The sequence below is a fragment of the Rhinopithecus roxellana genome, chromosome 1 (genome assembly GCF_007565055.1).
Source record: "Rhinopithecus roxellana isolate Shanxi Qingling chromosome 1, ASM756505v1, whole genome shotgun sequence".
In the NCBI taxonomy this organism is placed as follows: Eukaryota; Metazoa; Chordata; class Mammalia; order Primates; family Cercopithecidae; genus Rhinopithecus; species Rhinopithecus roxellana.
The window spans coordinates 47,350,689-47,373,023 of NC_044549.1; the positions used below are offsets into that span (position 1 = coordinate 47,350,689).

A 22,335-nucleotide genomic window follows, 5' to 3' on the forward strand; every position below is an offset into this window, starting at 1 on the left:
ATGGTTTGAATGGAGTAGCATTCACTTCCAAGCTCGTTCACACAGACATTGGCAGACCTCAGTTTCTTGCTGACTGTTGGAGACTTCAGTTCTTCACCATATGGGCCTCTCCATAGGATTCCTGAGTGTCATCAAAACATGACAGCTGCCTTCTCCCAAAACAAGTGACCTGAGAGAGTGCATTAGGGTGACCAAAACTTAAGCTGCAATCTCTTCATGACCTAATCTTGGCAGGGACATACCATCACTCCTGCCATATGCTACTGGCCACACAGACCAGCCCTGGTGTAACAAAGCGGGCATTATACAAAGGCGTGATTTCCCATTGGTGGAGATCCAATTTAGAGGCCAACCTGGAGGCCCTCTTGCACAGTGAAAGTCTGCAAGAGCAGCAATTTGTCCGCCTTCTTCCTGTCTGCCTGCCTACTGGTTGTACTGTTGAGTGTCTGCAAGAGCTTTCCTTAATGGGACCCTACTTATCATCACAGAAGCCAAGATTTTCCATCCAATGTGCTACATTAACAACTTAATAAATGTTGCTCAATTCTTTAAGTCTGTGAGACAGGTAATACTGTCCATACTTAATAAATGAAGAACAGGAAAAGTTAAGCAATCTATCACACATCTAGTAAGTCATGAGACCAGGCATTCCCAAGTTTATCATTCTTCAAGGCATAGGATCTTCCTATAGCTCTCTTCTTCCTGTGAAGCGGCTCCTGGTTCTACTAACTCTCCAGCTTATTCACTAACCCCTCACTTCTCTCACACCAGCTCCTCCCTCTACCTTCCATCATGCTACATGGAGTTTAAGGTCTTTGGGTTCCTAGTTAGTTCCACAGCTGAAATCCTCTTGCCCATGCCTATATGACACTAGCCTTTTGAAATTTCTTAAGCCTAGCCTTTATGGCCTAGCACAAGGCAAACTCCATAAATATTCCATGCGTGCTTGAAATGAGTATGCTTTCATATTGGGTGCAATCTTTGAGTTGAACTTGTTAATTCTGCTACTCAAAAATAAATCTTTATTGATTTTTTTGTGTGTTTGACCTAATAATTTACTGAAGTATGTTAAAATCTCCACTATAATGGACGGTATCAATTATTTCCTGCAGATCTATATATATCCATATGTTATTAGATGCATACTAGTTTTATCTTCCAGGTAAAATTAGTCTCTCACCAATATATAGGTACCATATTTACCCCAGAAGAGGAAAAAAGAGGGAGAAGAGAAAGAGACAGAGAGGAAAATAAAAGGGTGAGAGGAAGCCAAGACAGAGAGATTTATACGTAAGCATCCTCCCCTCCTTGCAAAAGAAAGATAATTAGCCGTTCCAATGGTCTGTAAACTGGACAGTGGTTACAAATGCTTAAGATGGATTGCTTCTTCCCACCTACATCAGTGAGAAGACAGGCTTCTCTGCTGCCTCTCTCGGCAGTCTGTTTCCCACTCAACTTTCCATTGGGGTACAGCCCATTGGGCTTCCAGCTTTACACAAAGATTTCCTATTAGAAACTCCACCCATGCAAACCTGGGATTTCGTGTTTTTTGCCCCATGCTCAGTGCAAAACAGGAGTTGAAGGCTTCCAGGGTTCTTGGTTTTGCTTCATTTGGGATTCTGGAAAAGCTGGCTCTGTGTGTATGTGGCACTCAGCAATACAGTAACAAAATTATTAAAAATATATTTTATCAAGTATTTAAATCAAGTCTGTCGAAAGCATTAATCACACCCTCTCCATATTGCTTCTAATCTTTAAAATCCCTTTGTCTCCTGCAATTCAGCTCAAATATGGCTACTTTCATTAAACTCTGTTCAATTACCCTACCCCTGCCCCACAGCCAATAGAAATTAATAACATTTCCCTCTGCCTCCTGCTGCACTGTTTCTGCCACATGGATAGCAATTACCCCACCACACTTTACACCTTTTAGACACATTTGTACTTTTTTTCTCCCAAATAAAAAAGCCACTCTATAATTTGGTCCTATGTCAGTTTTCTTTGGGTTCCCAGTCCCACTACCCCGCTGCTCCATTCCCTGCCTCCAGAGAGGGTAGCAAAATGCCTGTCTACAAACAGTGTTCCTAACTGTTGGCTTAACATTTGTCTTTTAAGACAAATGGCTAGAAATTCTGACCCCAGCCTATCCAATCTTAAGCTAAACAGCTAGTGTGGCTCATGAGAGCAAATGGCTTAAAAGAGCCTTGCATTGGCTACTGTGTGGCATACTCAAGAAAACAGAGGTTTTCCAAAAGGACCTTGGATGGGCCTCTGTCTTCAAGGACCTCCGAAATGCTGACATGTTTGTAAATTCTCATGCAACCACTTAATATTACCTGTATTCATTTATGGAACTTGACCATCATTAAATAGACTGTGATAGAATTATTTCACAGTTAAATTAGTTAGATTTCACATAATACAGTATTAAGAACTTTTGGAAATATTACTATTAAGATCAACATGAAAAAGCAATTCAAGTACTTTTATATTACATGAGATATTTTGTTCAGTGTAGAGATATTAATTAGGGGAGAATAACTTCAAGGTTATCACCACCAAGTAATGAGTGTGAGTGTGAAGCACGAGTCAGCTTAAATGTGCCTCAAAAAAGAAAAGAGATGACTAACCTTACATAGTGTGTACAGCTTCCTGCTAATGCACATGGTCCTCTGCAGACAGCTATCCAAATGCAGCCCACAGACACTGTTCACCAGTGAGCATGTGTGAATTCTAGGCCCACACACTAGAAAACCACCACTTTATAGAGTTTCATAACTGAAAACATATTTCCATAGAAACAACAAAGCAAAGGGGATGAAAACAATGGCGACCAGAAAAGCTAACTTAGGTTAATGGTGCCACTCAAAGGTCTTTCCAAGGGAAGCTCAATCCTGGCTTGCGAGAGTCGGCCTTGGCTCACCTCACAACAGGGCTCCAAGCTAAGGCGTCAAGGAAGCAGTCCCACTGCTTCTCGCAGTCAGCGAGACTACAAGGCAGATGCCCACTGCTGTCCTGTCTCCTTGTCTACTTTCTCATCTCAGTGTTGTAAGGCAGCCCTGCACTGGTCCCTGAGTAACAGAGCAGCTGTCATGAGCACAGATTCATGTTATCCAAGAGTGTTCTTATCTTTGAGAGAAATGAGAACATGACAAGGAGAACTAAACAGCAGCAGGCCTAGCCTCAGCAGCCTTTCTGAGTGATGTCTAGTCCCGACGACTTTGTGATTTCCAAAGTCGTGAACACCTGTTCAAGAGAAAGAAAACAAATACATATTAGATGTTAGTACTGCTTTAAGAAAACACATTCTGAATATTACATTTATGCTATTCTTTAAAATATACAAATCTGGCCAGGCATGGTGGCTCATGCCTGTAATCCCAGTACTTTGAGAGGCTGAGGTGGGTGGATCACTTGAGGTCGGAAGTTCGAGACCAGCCTGGCCAACATGGTGAAACCCCATCTCTACTAAAAATAGAAAAATTAGTCAGGCATGGTGGTGCACACTTGTAGTATAGTCCCAGCTACTCAGGAGGCTGAGGTGGGAGAATCACTTGAACCTGGGAGGTGGAGGTTGTAGTGAGTCAAGATCATGCCACTGCACTCCAGCCTGGGTGACAGAGTGAGACCCTGTCTGAAAAAAAATTAAATTAAATTAAATTAAAAATAAAATATACAAATCAGTTACTAATATGACATCTGACAAGTGCTTTATAATAGTTTTTCAAACTACATCAACTGAAGCCAATTTTTAAAACCTCCTGTTTCCTACCTCCCCACATGTGGGGTGAATTCCAATGGTGTCATCAAGTAGCTGTTTTGTGAGCCCACATTTCATCGCAGCTGCAAATCCTTGGGTAACCTCACCGGCGTTTGGTCCAAGAATATGAAATCCTATCACCCGATCCTTTAATACAGAAACAAAACAAAGAGAATCCCTGTAGGTTAATGGTCTGAGTACGGATCCATTCACTGCAAGTTCACAGTTAAAATATACAGTATCTACTACAGAAAAGGAACTTCAATGTCAAAGTCAGCAGAGAACATTACCATGAAACTAAGCCACTGTAAGAGTCTGTTAAATGAGCCAGTAAATGCACATCCAGAGTTAATTTGCACTCAAATTTACTAGAACAAACAATTTACCCACCGCATGAAGGAGTTCATTAGTATGATGTAAATTTCCAAATTATGCTGAGACAATGCTCAACAACAACATAACAAATCTGAATTAAAGTCCAACACTGGAATAACTCTGGGGCAGCAGGTTTTACTGGAAATAAGAGGTTGCTGGCCCAGGAAGCAAGATGCCCTGCTCCCAACATCAAGTGGAGACAAAGGAGAGGCTGGTGCAGGGCTGCCACCCAGGACTGTGTGCTGAGAGGTATGGGGTGCAGGCAATGAGCTGACCCACCGAGATGGGAAGCAAAATGTGCAGTCATTTTCCACAGTAACGGTGCATTCTAGGCTGTCCATTTGTCAATGTTCCTTCATAGCATTATCCTTCACTGTGATCTTCAACAGTAAAAGCATACAAGAGATGAAGAGAAAGACTATAAAAGGGCAACAGAGGCCAGGGCCAGGAGAAATCCTTGCCCACTGAGCTTCTGAAAAAAGCAACAGCTCAGAATAGTCACACACATCTGCATCTGCTAGCGGGCACTCCAGAGGGAAGGCAGGCAGAAGCTGCCTGGGCTGGGGCTTCAGAGTGAGTTCCCAGGGCCCACGGAAGACTACTGCATTGGTACCTGAGGTGATGGGTTGCTCAGCAAACAGAAAAGGGGGACGACTCAGAGCAAAGTAAAGACACTTGGTGAGAATCTCCACTGATAACTGTAAATGAAGGTCCTGAGTGAGGGAAGTCTCATTTACAATTTTGACCTTAGAGCTGGAGTCAAGTATTTCCATTTCATAAGTTCGAGGGTTCTGCTCAAGAAATAGGCATGTGGCCAGGGTAAAGGAAAAGGACACACTCCCTATGGTTAAAGAGCAAGGCCAAGAGTGTGTCCTGGGGACCTAGGCAGGAGCCAGAGGGGTGGCGTGGGACACAGCAGAGGGGCTCAGAGATGGGAAATGGGGCTGACAGCCACAGAGGTGCAGCCCACACCCTCATGAGGAGGTCAGAACTAGCATGACAGCTGCAAGTCCCATCTTCAGCAGCGGCTCTCCCATCAAACCCCAACCCTCTCACTTTCGGAGAGTAACAGTGTGTACAGTCTCTCCCTGCTCCCTTTGGAAAGGCCGCCCACAACTGCCAAAAATTGACCTCAGATAACTCTGTCCCAAAGAATCAGGATGTAGCCCAGCACATGAGCACCCACCCTCAGGAGCACAGCTGCGAACCTGCCCAACCTGGAGCATTTCAGGGCCATTATGACCACCATCCCTGTCACTGCCCTGTAGCCATATGCAACTACCAAGAGACTAAGCCCTAGAGCTCTGGATGACTTCATCATTCAGGCAAAAGAGCACATGCTAATGGGCTACTAGCCTGGGACACCCTGTTCTATTATACTGAAAATAAGATAACTACAGAGATGTGAGAATTAAACAAGATAACAACTGCTGTTCAGTAAACTTTTATGTAAATGTCAATTATTGCAGTTCATATTTATCTATTTGTATGTTTCCTCTCCCCAGATAGATGATAAACTCTTCAAGAGAAGAACCAAGTCTTAACACTGCTTTCTACATTCGGAATTCTTTATAAAGCAAATTATAAATAAACTGTGCTTTAAACTACGCTACTGAGGGAGGCTGTTAACCATTTTGATGCTCGCCACTGGTAACTGGGAGGAGGAAAGCCTCCAATAATGGGCTGCTGCTTTAGTGAAAGCATCAGGAATTAGCTCAGTAAGTCAGGTTTCACTTTGCGTGAAGATCTCCATCTAAAGACTTTTGACACACATTCAGTCTGTTTATAAAATGCATACATACAACTTATTATTTGATGACCAAAATTTTCACAGATCTTCTAGTTCTAAACTATCAAGTTTAAACTATCAGGCTATCAAGATGGCCCTGGGAAAAGGCAGCTTTCAGTGATGTATTTTGAGTGGACACTGGTAGGGCTCAATCACAAACTGTCACTGCTCAGCCTCTGTGACATGTTAACTAAATGACAACAAGGAGGTGCTCTGCATTGTCCTGAAAGCTACCTTAGAAAGATTATAAAAACAGAGCAGTCCCAGCTGCTCAGGAGGCTGAAGCAGGAGGATCACTTGAGGTCAGGAGTTGGAGACCAGTCTGGGCAACATGGCAAGATTCCCTCTCCAAAAAAAAAAGAAAAAAAAATTACAGACATCCAAATACTAAAAATAAAAGCTACATTTAAATATCATAGCATTTTGGCTTCTAGTGATATTACATACATGGTCTAATTTATTGCAGATTATCTTTGCGTAACAAGTGTTGTTCTCTCTGCCAGCTACTGTCCATTCAAGAGGCCAGAACAAAGTATGATATATCTGGAAGATAAAAGAGAGAAAAAGGGCAGAATTAATGTATATGGAAACCATTTCTTGATAGGCTCTTTAATTCTATAAAGGCAATAATCTCCATAGCAGCTTTCAGAAATTTAAAGTTCAGTGACCCCAACTTTATGTATCTGTTGGGAGCCCCGGGGTCAAGGCTCCTGAAATGCTAGCTGTGTTGTGTCCTGTGTCCTGAAATATGTGTGTTGGCTGTTGTTTTGCTTGCTTGGCTGTAAGTCCAAGCAAAAATCCACAAACAAAATTTAGTTTTCAAACATGTATCGAGTACCAGCAACCCAAGGCACAGCACCAGGCACAGGCTCTCGTGCGGGCTGCAGAGTTGAAGACTGAGATCCTGACGTCAAAGCTGACCCTGATAACAGGGCTCACGTTCCAGCAAACTTAAGGAGGAGCAGAAGAAATAAAACAGCTCCAGTCATTTAGAGCTCAGAACATGAGCTCCTGCGATGGGAGAGCAGGAATCATGTCTCTCACATTTCTGTCCCCAGGCCCTCACGTCAATGCCTCTATGCCTCTTCAATCTGGCTCAGTCTTCTAAGAACCAGAATAAAATGCCATGTGCCCTCTCTCCAGCTTGGGGTTGCTGTGGTCTCCCAGTGTTGCACCTCTGAAACACTCCGTACACAAACAGGCAGTTAATACTGGGTGACAGAACTGGAAATGTAGTATGAACAATAATCCACAATGGATGGATTTAAATTTTAAAATACCACCCAGAAATAATCATTTTGAATGTTAGGGAAAAGCATCAATTGCTGGTGCATGTAGAGTTAAAACAAAATTTTTATTAAGGAGGTATCACAATAAACAGTTACTTGCAGCCAAAAAAAAAAAAAAATTGATTTAACTTGTTTTTAACAGAAGAGAAACAAACTCTTCTACCCATTTTTTTGTTTGTTTGTTTTGAGACAAGGTCTCACTTTGTCACCCAAGCCGGAGTACAGTGGTGAGATCTCGGCTCACTGCAGCCTTGACTGCCAAGGTTCGAGCAATCCTCCTGCCTCAGTCCCTAAGTAGCTGGGACTACAGGTGCGCGTCTCCACACCTGGCTAATTTTTGTATTTTTTGTAGAGATGGGGTGTCGCCATGTTGCCCAGGCTTGTCTCGAACTTCTGAGCTCAAGTGACCCACCTGCCTCAGCCTCCCAAAATGCAAGGATTACAGATGTGAGTCACCACCCCCCACCACTTCTACCTATTTTAATACAAACTTTTTAATCTCTGCAGCTACTAGAAACAGAAGAGAAATGTTTCTTTATCTTAGAATACAGTTTCCTAAAAACACATCTCTAAGGTTAAAAAGAGATGGTACAAACTCTTACCAGGTTTTGGGTTTTTTTTTTTTTTTTTTTTTTTTTTGTGAGACACAGTCTCACTCTTTCGCCCAGGCTGGAGTGCAGTGGCACGAACTTGGCTCACTGCAAGCTCCGCCTCCTGGTTTCTCTTACCAGGTTTTAAACATGATTTTTAAAACAGTAAGCTACTATTTCTGATGTGTTCCATCACTTCTGCTATGAAGGAAGGAGATGAACACTCACACTTCTCCCCCATCTCCTTTCATTCTTTCACTGGTTTCGTCAAATGTGGTTTTTCCTTCTAGCACTTTGAAGATTTTACTATATTTAAATTTCTTACCCTTCTGGTTCAAAGTGGATGTGAAGTGTGGATCCAACTTCCAACTTTATATTTTTCCTTAATAGCTACTCACTTATTCCAGTACCCTTTTAATGGATGGCCTGTGTTTTACCATGGATTTAAAATATGACCTTATCACATACTAATTCTTACGAGCATTTGAATTCATTTCTGGGTTTCACATTCTGTTCTACTGATCTTGCTGTCCATCTGTGTGCCACTGCTGCACAACGGTAAGCACTGCAGCCATGTGGTAAAGTTTCATATTTAATTAGGGCTCTCCTCATTATTCTTGAAGTCTTTTTATCAACTTATGCACAATTACAGACATAGTTTTCAAAGCTCTGCTGTGGAAAACAGTGATCTCTGATCCCACCTATTTCAATGAACCTAGAGGCCACTATGTTCAACCTCTTTTATTTAATCATTTGGGTATTTACCTCTATGTTTCTAAATAACATGCTTATATTGCTATTGCCTGATTTTCCTATTTTAGGCTTTATTTATTGATTTGGCTCTATGCAAGAGCAAGATGAGCTCTCTTCCCTGGCCCCTAGCACTCACTCTAGCTCCTTCCTGCCCTCCCCATCCCCATCTTCCCAATACAGTTATATACTCTTAGCTACCACAGTTACCAGTGTTTCCTTTACTATGTAAAAGCTATTGACAGACAACTTGAAAGCAACAAGCAAAGGATGAAGCTGCACCCTTAGCTCACACATTGACAAACATTAACTCAAAATGGACCACAGACCTAACTGCACTCACAATTCCTCCCATCTCCAGTCATGCACAGCATGTGTTGCAAAACAATGCTGGTCTACGATGGACAGCATATATGACTGTGGTCCCATAACATTAAAATGGAGTTGAAAAATTCCTGCCACTTAGTGACATTATAGCCATTGTAACATCATAGTGCAGCACATTATTCACTATTTGTGGTGATGCTGGTGATGCTGATACTGCACTGCCAGTCTCCAACAGTCCAGCATATATAATCATGTACAGTACATAATACTTGATAAAGATAATAAATGTGATATGACTATGATATTGATTTATGTATTTATTATACCGCACATTCTACTATTATTTTAGAATGTACTCCTTCAACTTATAAATTAACTGTGAAACTGCCTCAGGCAGGTCCTTCAGGAGGTATCCAGAAGAAGGCACTGTCATCATAGGAGGTAACAGCTCCATGTGTGTTACTGCCCTGGGACAGGATGTGGTGGGAGAAGACGGTGACATTGATGTTTCTGACCCTGTGTAGGCCTAGGCTAATGTGTGTGTTTGTGTTTTCATTTTTTATAAACAAGAAGTAAAAAAATAATAATAGAAAAAAGCTTACAGAATAAGGATATAAAGAAAGAAAATATTTTGTACAGCTGTACAATGTGTTTGTGTTTCTCTGTAATGGGAACTTCAAAAAAATACTAACAGATCACATTTTAAGTCCTGTCGAAAAGCAACAAATAAATAAATAAAACAGGTGAGTTGATCTGCAGCAAACCTTGGTGAAAAGACCTTAAAGTAATCCCAAAAACTTGGGGAACCTTGTTTCCTATAAAGATATTCCTTTGACTGGGACACAGCCTTCTACATCCTTTCTGTCATGTGCCTGACATCTTTCTACCTTAATTTTTCATTAATTTCAGAAAGTTTTAAAACTAAATGTTAAATCCATAATTATTATCATCAATTTTCCAAGACCAATGCAAAAAGGATAGTAAAGGCCGACCAATGCAAAAAGGATAGCTTATTATTATATAAAGAGTTAATTATAAAACTCTGATAAAATGTTCTCTAAAATGTAAATTTCAAAAATAACCATCTAAAGTAACATAAGGTTTTAATTACACATTTTCCCAGCACCAGAAATTTAAATAGGAGTCTCTTAAATCCTTAGGCCATTTAACTAGGGAATATCAGTGCTATGATTTAAATAAATTCCCAACAATAAATCATACAACTAAAATGCCTTCAAGGAAAAGGACTATGATTTCAATTCTCTTTTACTTGAAATATCAAGTATTAATAACCCTCCAATTCTTTTTATCTCTCTCTCTCCCGCCTACGTTGAGAGAGTGGGCAGAAAAAAGTCAATCAAACTTCCCAGCAAGAGACAATGTAAGAAAATATTTTTAAGATTATAATTGGACAGGGTTAGGGTGTAAAGGAGAGGTAGCAATAAAGGTGTGTAGAGGGCATCCTTTTGGAAATCTGAAGAGCCCACAGGCAGACAACCCTGGAACTTCCCACCTTACCACCCATAGCCATTCCTACTCCTGCATTCCCGAAAGATCTTAAAATAACTTTGAGCTTCCTTGTATAAGTTCGCTCAAATAGATTTTTGTTATGTGTAATTCAAGTGTCCTGACTTATAGATTATACTCTCCTCTTTCCCAACCATATTCTTCTTGTTTACTAGACAGACAGGGTTTAAATTAATTGCTAATTTTCCTAAAATAGGAATATGATTTCCTACAATATAACCATCATAGTAACTTGCAAATTGCTGAAATAAAAAGTGACTGCAAAGAAAAATTGTTGATTAAAACAGTTTTTTTTAAGGAAGTAATAAAACAATCTTACTTCTAGATTCTCTTTTTTATATACTTCAATAGCTTTTTCTTCAGCTAATCCGCAGCAACCATACTCCAGAGGAGTAAACACCGTAGTCGGAACATTAATATAATCACACTGAAAGACAAACAAATTACATTGTTTTATTTTGTGAAACTTTATAGCAAAAATCTATATTACATATATTTATATAAAGAAAATAAATGAGTCCAGTTCAGTGTAACTGATTTTTAAAACATCAACAGCTTCAGGAAAATTCTAAGGTACCTTAACAGAGACCTGGGATGGGCCCCTGACTCAGGGGAAGAGACCACACACTGGCCAGCCATCAACAAATGGGACCGGCTCTCCTGGACCTCTGAATAGAGGTCTAAAAACCAGAAGGAGGAGGTGGAGGTAGTGCCACCCATCTGCCCCTAAAGACACTCTCCAAAATGTTTTCTTTCCACGCCCATGATTCTGGGCTCTGCTCTCCTGGAGCACTTCTTCCAGGCAACCTTGAATTATGCTACTTCACTGGAAGCTGAGACCACCTCTTTGCCTTTTCATATTCCTTATGCCACTGAGAGGCGAGACAAGTATGCAGCTCAACGGTGCTGGACTGAGTGTTCCTGACCATCAAAGTGGGATGGTACATGTGTGAGTGTGTCTGGAGGGGGGTGCTAATATACGGCATGGACAAGGATGACCACAGGTCATCTCTGTAGTCCAGGGATTAAGAAAGAACTATCTCCAGAGCCTTTACCAGACTGAGTCAGAGAAGAATGGACATTACAAGGTGGCACTCCTGCCTAAGAGAGGCCCCAACTTGGGAGAAGAGAGGGCCTCTCTGGCTATGTGGAAAGGAGCTGGAATACTTTGGTGGGTGAACCATGAGACCATGTGCATGGACAGAAAACTGTGTGTAGGTGGCAGAGAAAAGGTGGAAGGTGCCTACCCAGTCACAGTCCCTTCAAAGGACACCACCATCCACAGCACTGTATGTTCCCCAACCCCTGCCAGTGGCCACAAGTGATTAGACTGGGGACAGCCATCTGATCTCACAAGAGCCAACACAAGCTGGCCAGAAATCTACGGAATGGCAGAAAAAGGTGGGCTGAGTCAATCCAATTCTTTCTTTTGTAGGAAAATTAACTAGAAGCAAAGAAAATTTTCCAGGTGGTAGAGGAATGGGAAGAAATGGACCTGCACAGTTGTCGCCAAGTTAGGCCAAGGAAGAGCACATCTCTACAAACCCCTCACTGTGCTGCTGGGCCCCAGAGCAGCTGGGACCTCACCTCCAAATGCAGGCAGGCCCAGCCCCAGTATAGTTCTCTTTCGAGGTTCTTCTGAGATTCTACCTATTAATGCCAGGATTCTTACAGTAACCTCCCTCAGTTTGCCTAGTTTGATTGAGCTTCTATTGTTTGTTACCCCAAAGAAAACCAAAACACCACCAGGTATCTCCCGAATCAATGAGAGGATTTGCATACAACACAGGTAAGTTCTCCATCAGCCTAGATTCTTATACTCTCATGCCACTTCATGGTTGCCTACCTGCAAACCATGGGTTTTATTCTCAAGCATTTATTTTCTTTTCCCAACATGGCTGAGAAAATCGTATAACTATGTGAACTGCCTGGGTACTTTCTGACTTCTCTGAGGCACTCACATGTTGCCAATCCATTTATTGACTGGCAACTGACCCCAGATTCCATAGCTTACATGGGAGGCCTCATTCTTAACAGATGCCTTTGTTTCCTGTTTCATATCAATTAAGAAAAATAAACAGGAAATGGCTCAACTTTGCCCCTCTCTCCTAAAAACCTTCTCCACATCGTAGACCATCTCCTCCACCTGGACTTGACTCATGCTACCCTTCTCATAGGCTTCTTTCTATCTTGTGCCTTTCATCTCTTTCTTTATACTCTACACATATTGCTCCATATTCTAGTCCCTCCTCCCCATAGTCACCACGATTAACTCCTTACAGCATTAGGCAACTGCTCTGCCGACATATACCCCAAAATGTTATTCGCAGTTGAGATAATTCCTTGCACATTTAGCATTCCTGGCCTCCATCCATTAATGCCAGCAGAGCCCCCTCCCCAGTGGCCGGCCTCATGCACCAAATACACCCACCCACAAGGTCTCCATGCAAGGCCTTGGTAGGTACCTGGGGGATGAAGCAAAGCAGCACATTGCATTCTTCGTGAAGAATCCATGCCCAAACCTCTTCATCTGAACACACTCATGCAAAAACAATTGGAGAAATTCAGAATGTGGGACATTCTACAAGAAAAGTAACCTGGATTCATCAAAAAGTCAGAGTTAAGAACTGGAATAAGACAAGGATGCCCACTGTCACCAGTCTTATTCAACACAGTACTAGAAGTCCTAGCCAGAGCAGTCAGGATGAGAAAGAAATAACAGGCATCCAAATTGGGAAAACAGGAAGTGAAATTGTCCCTCTTTGCAGACAATATGATCTCATATGTAGAAAAACCTAAAGATTCCACCAAAAACTCTTAGAACTGATAAATGAATTCAGTGAAGTTGCAGGATACAAAAATCAACATACAAAAATCAGTAGTGTCTCTATACACCAACAACAAACTGAAAAAGAAATCAATAAAGCAATTCCATTTACAATAGCTACAAAAAATAAAATAAAACATTTAGGAATAAATTGAATCAAGTAGGTGAAACCACTCTACAACGAAAACTGCAAAACACTGGTGAAAGAAACTGAAGAAGATACAAAAATATAGAAAGATATTCCATGTTCATGGATTGGAAGGATTAACACTGTTAAAATGACCATACTACTCAAAGCAATCTACAGATTCGATCCAATCTCTATCAAAATACCAATGACAGTCTTCACAGTAGTAGAAAAAACAATCTTAAAATTTTCATGAAACCACAAAAGATGCCAAAAAGCCAAAGTAATACTGAACAAAAAGAATCAAGCTGGAGGCATTACACTACCTGATTTCAAAATATTCTACAAGTTATAGTACGCAAAACAGCATGATAGTAATATGAAAACAGACACATAGACTATGGAACAGAACAGTGAACTCAGAAATAAAACCACATGTTTACAGCTAACTAATTTTTGACAAAGGCACCAAGAACATACATTGGAGAAAGGACGCCATCTTTAGTAAATAGTAGTGGGAAAACAGTATATGTAGAAGGATGAAACTGGGCCTCTGTATCTCACTATGTGGAAAAATCAATTCAAAATGAATTAAAGACTTAAATATAAGGCCCCAAATTATAAAATGCTAGAGGAAAACAGGAGAAATCCTTCTGGACACTGGTCTAGGCCAAGATTTTATAGATAAAACCTCAAAAACACAGGCAACAAAATGAAAACAGATAAATCAGACTCTATCAAACTAAAAAGCTTCTGTAATCAGTAAAGGAAACAATCAACAGAGTAAATAGACAACCTGTAAAATGGGAGAAAATATTTGTAAACTATCCATCTGAGAAGGTACTAATATCCCTATACCAGGAACTCAAACAACTCAGAGCAAAAAAAAGAATCTGATTTAAAAATGGGCAAAGGATCTGAACAGATGTTTCTCATAAGACATACACATGGGCAACAAGTATATGAAAAAATGCTCAGTATCACTCATCATCAGGAAAATGCATATCAAAGCCACAATGAGATACCATATCCTGATTAGAGTGGCTATTATCAAAAAGACAAAAAATAACAAAGGTTGGTGAGGATGTGGAAAAAGGGGAACTCTTACACACTGTTAGTGAGAATGGAAACTAGCACAGCCACTATGGAACACAGTATGGAACGTCTTCAAAATACTAAAACTAGAACCCCCATATGATCCAGCAATCCCAGTACTAATATTTATCCAAAGGAAAGAATCAGTGTATCAAAAAGATATCTGCACACCCATGTTTACTGCAGCACTACTCAAAACAGGAAAAATATGGACTCAATCTAAGCATCCATAATGGATGAATGGATAAATAAAAAGTACTATATAAACACAATGAAATACTATTCAGCCATAAAGAATAAAATCCGATCCTTCACAGCAACATGAACGAGCCTGGAAGACATTATATTAATGAAACAAGCTGGGCACAGAAAGACAAATACCGCATGTTGTCACTCATATGTGGGAGTTAAAAAAGTTGGAGAGGTTGGTTAACAGACACAAAATTACAGCTAAACAGAAGGAGTTAAGTCCTAGTGCTTTACAACACTGTAGGGTGAACATAACTCACAAGAATTCATTGCGTATTTCCAAAAAGTTAAAAGAGGATATAACAGAATGTTCCCACACAAATAAATGACAAATGTTTGAGGTAATAGATATGCTAACTACCCTGATTTGATCATTACACATTGTATCTGTGTATCAAAATATCACTCTGTATCCCATAAAGATGTACAATCATTATGTGTCAACTAAAAATAAAAGGAAAAAAGAGTCATAAAAAGTAAAAAACAAATCAAGGCAGGGGGACTGTATCAGACTAAGAGACTTAAGCGTCAGTAAGAGCCACAGTGTACTGTGCGAATCAAAACACACACACACTCTTACGGAACAACTGAGGAAATGAGTATTATAGTACTTTTGTTGAACTTCTCAGATATGGCAATGGAACTGTATTTACAGAGGTAAACATCTTTGTACTTATGAGGTATATGCTGAAGTAGTTAGGGACAAATGTCATTGATGCCTGCCACTTCAAAAAGTGGCAGCAAAAAAGCTCAGCAAAAGAAAAAAGGAATATGAACTACACATACACATATTCAGAAAAGGAGAGACAGAACAAAAACAGCAGGATGTGAATAACTGGGGAATCTAGGTGAAAGGTTTAATATAGGCGATTGTTTTGGTAGTCTTTCTGTCTTTTGACATCTTTCTAAATAAAAGTTGGGGGACATAAAGGTATCAACAGATCCCTACTGCCTAGAGAAGGCCCTACCAATTCTTCTTTGTGGCAAAGATTTTTGATGATCTGGCACCAAATTAGTTTTCCAACCTCCTTTTCGATTGTACTTCCCTATCACCAGCTACTCTGCCTACACACATTCCAAAATGTTCTATTGCACTGTGTTTTGGACAATTTTTCTTTGCATGAGATGGTACACTCAGCATTCCTGACCCCACCCACTAATGCAGCAGGGCCCTTCCCCAGTCATCCAGTCTCCCACCAACTCTACCACACGGCCACAGACAGAGCTCCTGATGGAGCTGAGCAGTACTTCCCCAGCTGAAAGCTCCTGGGACACTACTCATAGTCCTTAGCACAAGCCAAGCACTACAGGTCTCTGTGTTCTTAGCCAAGCTATCTGCCCACCTGAAAAGTCCTTTGCTTCCTCAGTTTTGAATTACTCATCCTATAAAGCTCATTCCAAATATTTGATTTAAAAATATGGAAAGTGGAAATCCTCTGTAGACATCATCTGATTCACATTCTTGGCTTTGCAGATGATGAAACTAAGGTCCTCAGAAGTTAAACAACCCGACCATGTTTACAGGCCAAGCGGGCACTGAAGCCAGGACCAGAATCCTGACTCATGCCAAGAGCTCCTATGCTATTACAGCGCAACAGTCCACTTAAGAAAAGTTTTCCCCCTCCCTGCAGCTAGAATTAAACAATCCCTTCAGTGTCCCTAGAGCAACCTGTAGACAGCACTCTGGCACACAACCATACTCTGTCTTCTGTTCAGTCTCTGCCTGCCTGACTCGTGATCCCACCTACCGGATAAGCCCCTGGGGCTGACCATGGCCACTGCTTTGTTTATCACCCAGCACAATATCTTGCACACAGTGGACACTCAAAAATATTTATTTTAATCCATTAGTAAATAGTAAGTCTACTACAAATTATATCTCTGAGGAACCCTTTACTGGGAAAACAAGCACACAAGTTTTACTTGTATTAGTTTTAAAAATCATGATCTTGATCACGATATTATCTCAAAAACAGCAGAAACTTACCTTTTCTAAAGAGGCCCCAAAAAGTCTCCGAGCTAGCAGCTTGCCTGACTGTATGGCAACAGGAGTGAGCTCTGGCCTACCCTCCAAAATATCCCCAACAGCATAGACATATGGCACACTGGTCTGTTCCACATCATTTACAGGTATTTTTCCACTTCTATTAGTTTTTGAAATGGGAAAAAAAATATATATTACAACTCACTCTACACTTCTGGGTGACTAACACTATTAGCCAAAAGACTATATACATAGAGAAAAGACCTCTCTTAAAACTCATGCACCTCAGGATATCAATTATCTATAAGGTCAATGACTTAACGTAACAAGGGTTTCTGTAGCTCCAAAAGAAAATATCTCTGGTGAAACCACGGGCATTTCCCGGACGCCTACGATATCTGCAGACTGCCTCCACAGACTCACTTAGAGCTTTGGAATTTATCTCTTTGCCTGACCAAGGACATAAAGATGTGCTCTAAATCACAGACATTAGGTGCATATATCTCTGCAATTATTTTTTAAAGTCATCGTCCAATATATGAGCTTTTAAAGGCATGCAATAAGAGTTACTGATTGATGAAGAAATTGATTATAAAGAGCTGGTACTGAACTTATAAGATAAATTAAGATATATCTCAGTAATTAAATGAGAATTTCTTAGAGGTGACCTGCAGAAACCTGTTGCTTTGTGCAGCAACAGTGCAATGATCCCAATATACTTACTTCTCATTAATTTTGACACCAATCTTCTCCAAGCCTATTTTCCTTGTACAGGAGTCACGACCAATAGCTAACAAAACCTGCATTTGGAGAGAAATCAAAAACACAAATTATCCATATCAGGAATGAAAGAGGGAACATCACTATAGATCCTTCAGACATTAAAAGGGTAATAATAGAATATTACAAACAATCAATGCCAATAAATCTAACAGCTTAAGGTAAAATAGATTCCTTAAAAGACACAACTTACCAAACTTACACAAGTCTGAAAAGCCTACAGGCTAAATTACGTCCCTTCAAAATTCATATGCTGAAATCCTATCTCCAAGTACCTCCGAGGGTGACTATATTTGGAGACAGAGCCTTTACAGAGGTAATTAAGGTAAAATAGGTCATATGGGTATGCCTTAATCCAGTATGACTGGTGTGCTTATAAGAAGAGGAGGACATGGGCAACACAGACCAAAGGATGACCATGTGAGGACACAAGGAGAAGACAGTCATGTACAAGCCTAGGACACAGGCCTCAGAAGAAACTAACCCTGTCAACACCTTGATCTTAGACTTTCAGCCTCTAGAACTGTGAGAAATACATTTCTGTTGTTTAGGCCCCCCCGGTCGGTGGTACTCTTCCAGAACTGTGAGAAAATAACTGTTGGTTAAGCCACCCAGTTTACGGTATTTTGCTATGGCAGCCCTGGCAAACTAATATGCCCTATACCGTTAAAGAAACTGAATTCTCAATTTGTAAACTTCTCATAAATTAATTCTAGACCCAGATAGCTTCTCTAGGAAAGTCTATGGAATACTTCAGTAAGAAATAATGCTAATGGTATAAAAACTCTTCCAGGAAAGAAAGAGGAAAAGGTAGCACTTCTCAACTCCTTTTTTATGAGGCCAGTATAAGCAGCTGACACCAAAATCAGACAAGGGCATTAAAAGAAAAGAAACCCACAAGGCAACACTCCTCATGAATATAGATGTAAAATCCTTAATGAAATGTTAGCAAATCAAATATAAGCAATATATAAAAAGGATAATTGTTTGTGACCAAGTAAGTTTGTCCCCAGAAAGCAAATCTGGTTTAACATATAAAAATCCATCAATGTAATTCATCATATTAACAGAATAAAGAGAAAACAATTCAATCATCTCAACAGATGCAATAAAGCATTTCACAAAATTAAACACTCTTTCATAATTAAAATCTTCAGAATAAAAGAAAAGAAAATTTTCATCACCAGATAAAAGGCATGTGTAGTAAACTTACAGGTCACATCCTGGCAATGATACAAGACTCAGTGTTTCACCACTGACACCAGGAACCAGACAGGCATGCCCACTCTCACAATTTCTAATCAACACTGTATTGGAGGTCTTAGCCAGTGAAGCAAGTCAAAAAACAAACAAAAAAAAAGATTAAAAGCATGCAGACTGGAAAGGAAGAAACAAAATTGTTTTTATTTGTAGATATGAATCCTAACAAGCTACAAGGTCAATATAAAAAAAAAAAAAAAACCTGTATTTTTATATACTACCAACCAACCATTTAAAAATGCCATTTGTTACCTTTAAAAACATGAAGTATGTTTAGCAAAATATGTGAAAGACCTCTAGAGTCCAATGATAAAACACTGCTGAGAAGAACTAAGGAATACACAAATAAATGGAAAAACATATAAGGTTCGTATGTTGGAAAAATCAACATTGTTAAAACGTCAGCTCTTCCAAACTGACTATGGAAAAAAGACAATTCCAGCCAAAATCCCAGCAGACTTTTGTTTCTAGAAATTAAAAAGCTGTTTTTAAAGGTTATATAGAAATGCAAAGAATCTAAACAAAATTAGAGGACTCACTCTACCTGGTCTAAGACTTACCACAGAGATTCGGTAATCAAAACAATGTGGTACTGGGGAAAGGACAAATGGTCTACGGGACAGAATGAAGAGCACAGAAATAGGCCCACAGTTAAATGGTCTTTCATTGAAGATTCCAAAGCAATTCAAGAGAGAAAGGGAAGTTATCGGGAGAACCCACTCCTGATGTTTAACGTGGGTTCTTTTCTATTTCCTAAGTGTCTTGGCTGTGTTGAGAAATAAAGGGAAAGAGCACAAGAGAGAGAAATTTAAAGCTGGGTGTCCGGGGAAGACATCACATGTCGGCAGGATCCATGATGTTCCCTGAGCCGTAAAACCACCAAGTTTTTATTAGCGATTTTCAAAAGGGGAGGGAGTGCACGAATAGGGTGTGGGTCAAAGAGATCACATACTTCATAAGGTAGTAAAATATCACAAAGCAAATGGAGGCAGGGTGAGATCACAGGACCACCAGATGAGGTGAAATTAAAATTGCTAATGAAGTTTCAGCACGCATTGTCATTGATAACATCTTATGAAGAAACAGGGTTTGAGAGCAGATAACCTGTCTGACCACAATTTATTAGGTGGGAATTTCCTCATCCTAATAAGCCTGGGAGCACTATAGGAGACCGGGGCTTATTTCATCCCTTCAGCTTTGACCATAAAAGACGGGATGCCTTAAAAAGTGGCCGTCCACAGGCCTAACTTCAGGGCGCATTCTCTTTCTCAGGGATGTTCCTTGCTGAGAAAAAGAAATCAGCGATATTTCTCCTATTTGCTTATGAAAGAGGAGAAATAGAGCTCTGTTCCATCCGGCTCACCAGCGGCTAGTTCAAAGTTACCTCTCTTGTTCCCTGAACATCGTTGTTATCCTGTTCTTTTTTTAAGATGCCCAGATTTAATACTGTTCGAACACACATGCTCTACAATTTGTGCAGTTGATAGAATTACAGGGTCATGAGGCGACATTCATCCTCCTCAGCTTACAAAGAAGACAAGGGAATTAAGAGATTAAAGTAAAGACAGGCATAGGAAACCACAAGGATATTCTTTGGGGAAGTGATAAGTGTCCATGAAATCTTCACAATTTATGTTCAGAGATTACAGTAAAGACAGGTGTAAGAAATTATAAAAGTATTAATTTGGGGAACTAATAAATGTACATGAAATCTTCACAATTTATGTTCTTCTGCCGTGGCTTCAGTTGATCCCTCCTTTCAGGGTCCCTGACTTCCTGCAACAGGAAGTCTTTTCTTTCTTTTTTTTTTATACTTTAAGTTCTAGGGTACTTGTGCATAACGTGCAGGTTTGTTACATATGTATACTTGTGCCATTTTGGTGTGCTGCACCAATCAACTCGTCAGCACCCATCAACTCGTCATTTACATCAGGTATAACTCCCAACGCAATCCCTTCCGCCTCCCCATAATAGGCCCTGTTGTGTGATGTTCCCCTTCCTGAGTCCAAGTGATCTCATTGTTCAGTTCCCACCTATGAGTGAGAACATGCGGTGTTTGGTTTTCTGTTCTTGCGATAGTTTGCTGAGAACGATGGTTTCCAGCTGCATCCATGTCCCTACAAAGGACACAAACTCATCCTTTTTTATGGCTGCATAGTATTCCATGGTGTATATGTGCCACATTTTCTTAACCCAGTCTGTCACTGATGGACATTTGGGTTGATTCCAAGTCTTTGCTATTGTGAATAGTGCCTCAATGAACATACGTGTGCATGTGTCTTTATAGCAGCATGATTTATAATCCTTTGGGTATATACCCAGTAATGGGATGGCTGGGTCATATGGTACTTCTAGTTCTAGATCCTTGAGGAATCGCCATACTGTTTTCCATAATGGTTGAACTAGTTTACAATCCCACCAACAGTGTAAAAGTGTTCCTATTTCTCCACATCCTCTCCAGCACCTGTTGTTTCCTGACTTTTTAATGATTGCCATTCTAACTGGTGTGAGATGGTATCTCATTGTGGTTTTGATTTGCATTTCTCTGATGGCCAGTGATGATGAGCATTTTTTCATGTGTCTGTTGGCTGTATGAATGTCTTCTTTTGAGAAATGTCTGTGCATATCCTTTGCCCACTTTTTGATGGGGTTGTTTTTTTCTTGTAAATTTGTTTGAGTTCTTTGTAGATTCTGGATATTAGCCCTTTGTCTGATGAGTAGATTGCAAAAATTTTCTCCCATTCTGTGGGTTGTCTGTTCACTCTGATGGTAATTTCTTTTGCTGTGCAGAAGCTCTTTAGTTTAATTAGATCCCATTTGTCAATTTTGGCTTTTGTTGCCGTTGCTTTTGGTGTTTTAGACATGAAGTTCTTGCCCATGCCTATGTCCTGAATGGTATTACCTAGGTTTTCTTCTAGGGTTTTTATGGTATTAGGTCTAACATTTAAGTCTCTAATCCATCTTAAATTAATTTTCATAAAAGGAGTAAGGAAAGGATCCAGTTTCAGCTTTCTACTTATGGCTAGCCAATTTTCCCAGCACCATTTATTAAATAGGGAATCCTTTCCCCATTTCTTGTTTTTCTCAGGTTTGTCAAAGATCAGATGGCTGTAGATGTGTGGTATTATTTCTGAGGACTCTGTTCTGTTCCATTGGTCTGGATCTCTGTTTTGGTACCAGTACCATGCTATTTTGGTTACTGTAGCCTTGTAATATAGTTTGAAGTCAGATAGCGTGATGCCTCCAGCTTTGTTCTTTTGACTTAGGATTGCCTTGGCAATGCAGGCTCTTTTTTGGTTCCATATGAACTTTAAAGCAGTTTTTTCCAATTCTGTGAAGAAACTCATTGGTAGCTTGATGGGGATGGCATTGAATCTATAAATTACCTTGGGCAGTATGGCCATTTTCACAATATTGATTCTTCCTATCCATGAGCATAGTATGTTCTTCCATTTGTTTGTGTCCTCTTTTATTTCACTGAGCAGTGGTTTGTAGTTCTCCTTGAAGAGGTCCTTTACATCCCTTGTAAGTTGGATTCCTGGGTATTTTATTCTCTTTGAAGCAATTATGAATGGAAGTTCATTCATGATTTGGCTCTCTGTTTGT

The 22,335-nt window shown here is 40.1% G+C and overlaps 1 protein-coding gene across 1 annotated transcript in view; it reads right to left on the reverse strand.

Moving 5' to 3' along the window:
• Positions 1-2,824: 2,824 nt before the first annotated feature.
• TXNRD3 (thioredoxin reductase 3) overlaps positions 2,825-22,335 on the reverse strand; it is a 57,823-nt gene continuing 38,312 nt past the window's right edge. The window contains exons 11-15 of the mRNA XM_010380580.2: positions 17,413-17,489; positions 16,693-16,849; positions 6,372-6,467; positions 3,773-3,907; positions 2,825-3,246 (exon numbers count right to left, since the gene is read on the reverse strand). Of these exons, the coding sequence (XP_010378882.1) occupies positions 3,184-3,246; positions 3,773-3,907; positions 6,372-6,467; positions 16,693-16,849; positions 17,413-17,489 (528 nt within the window). The 3' untranslated portion in view covers positions 2,825-3,183. The remainder of the gene's footprint in view (positions 3,247-3,772; positions 3,908-6,371; positions 6,468-16,692; positions 16,850-17,412; positions 17,490-22,335) is intronic.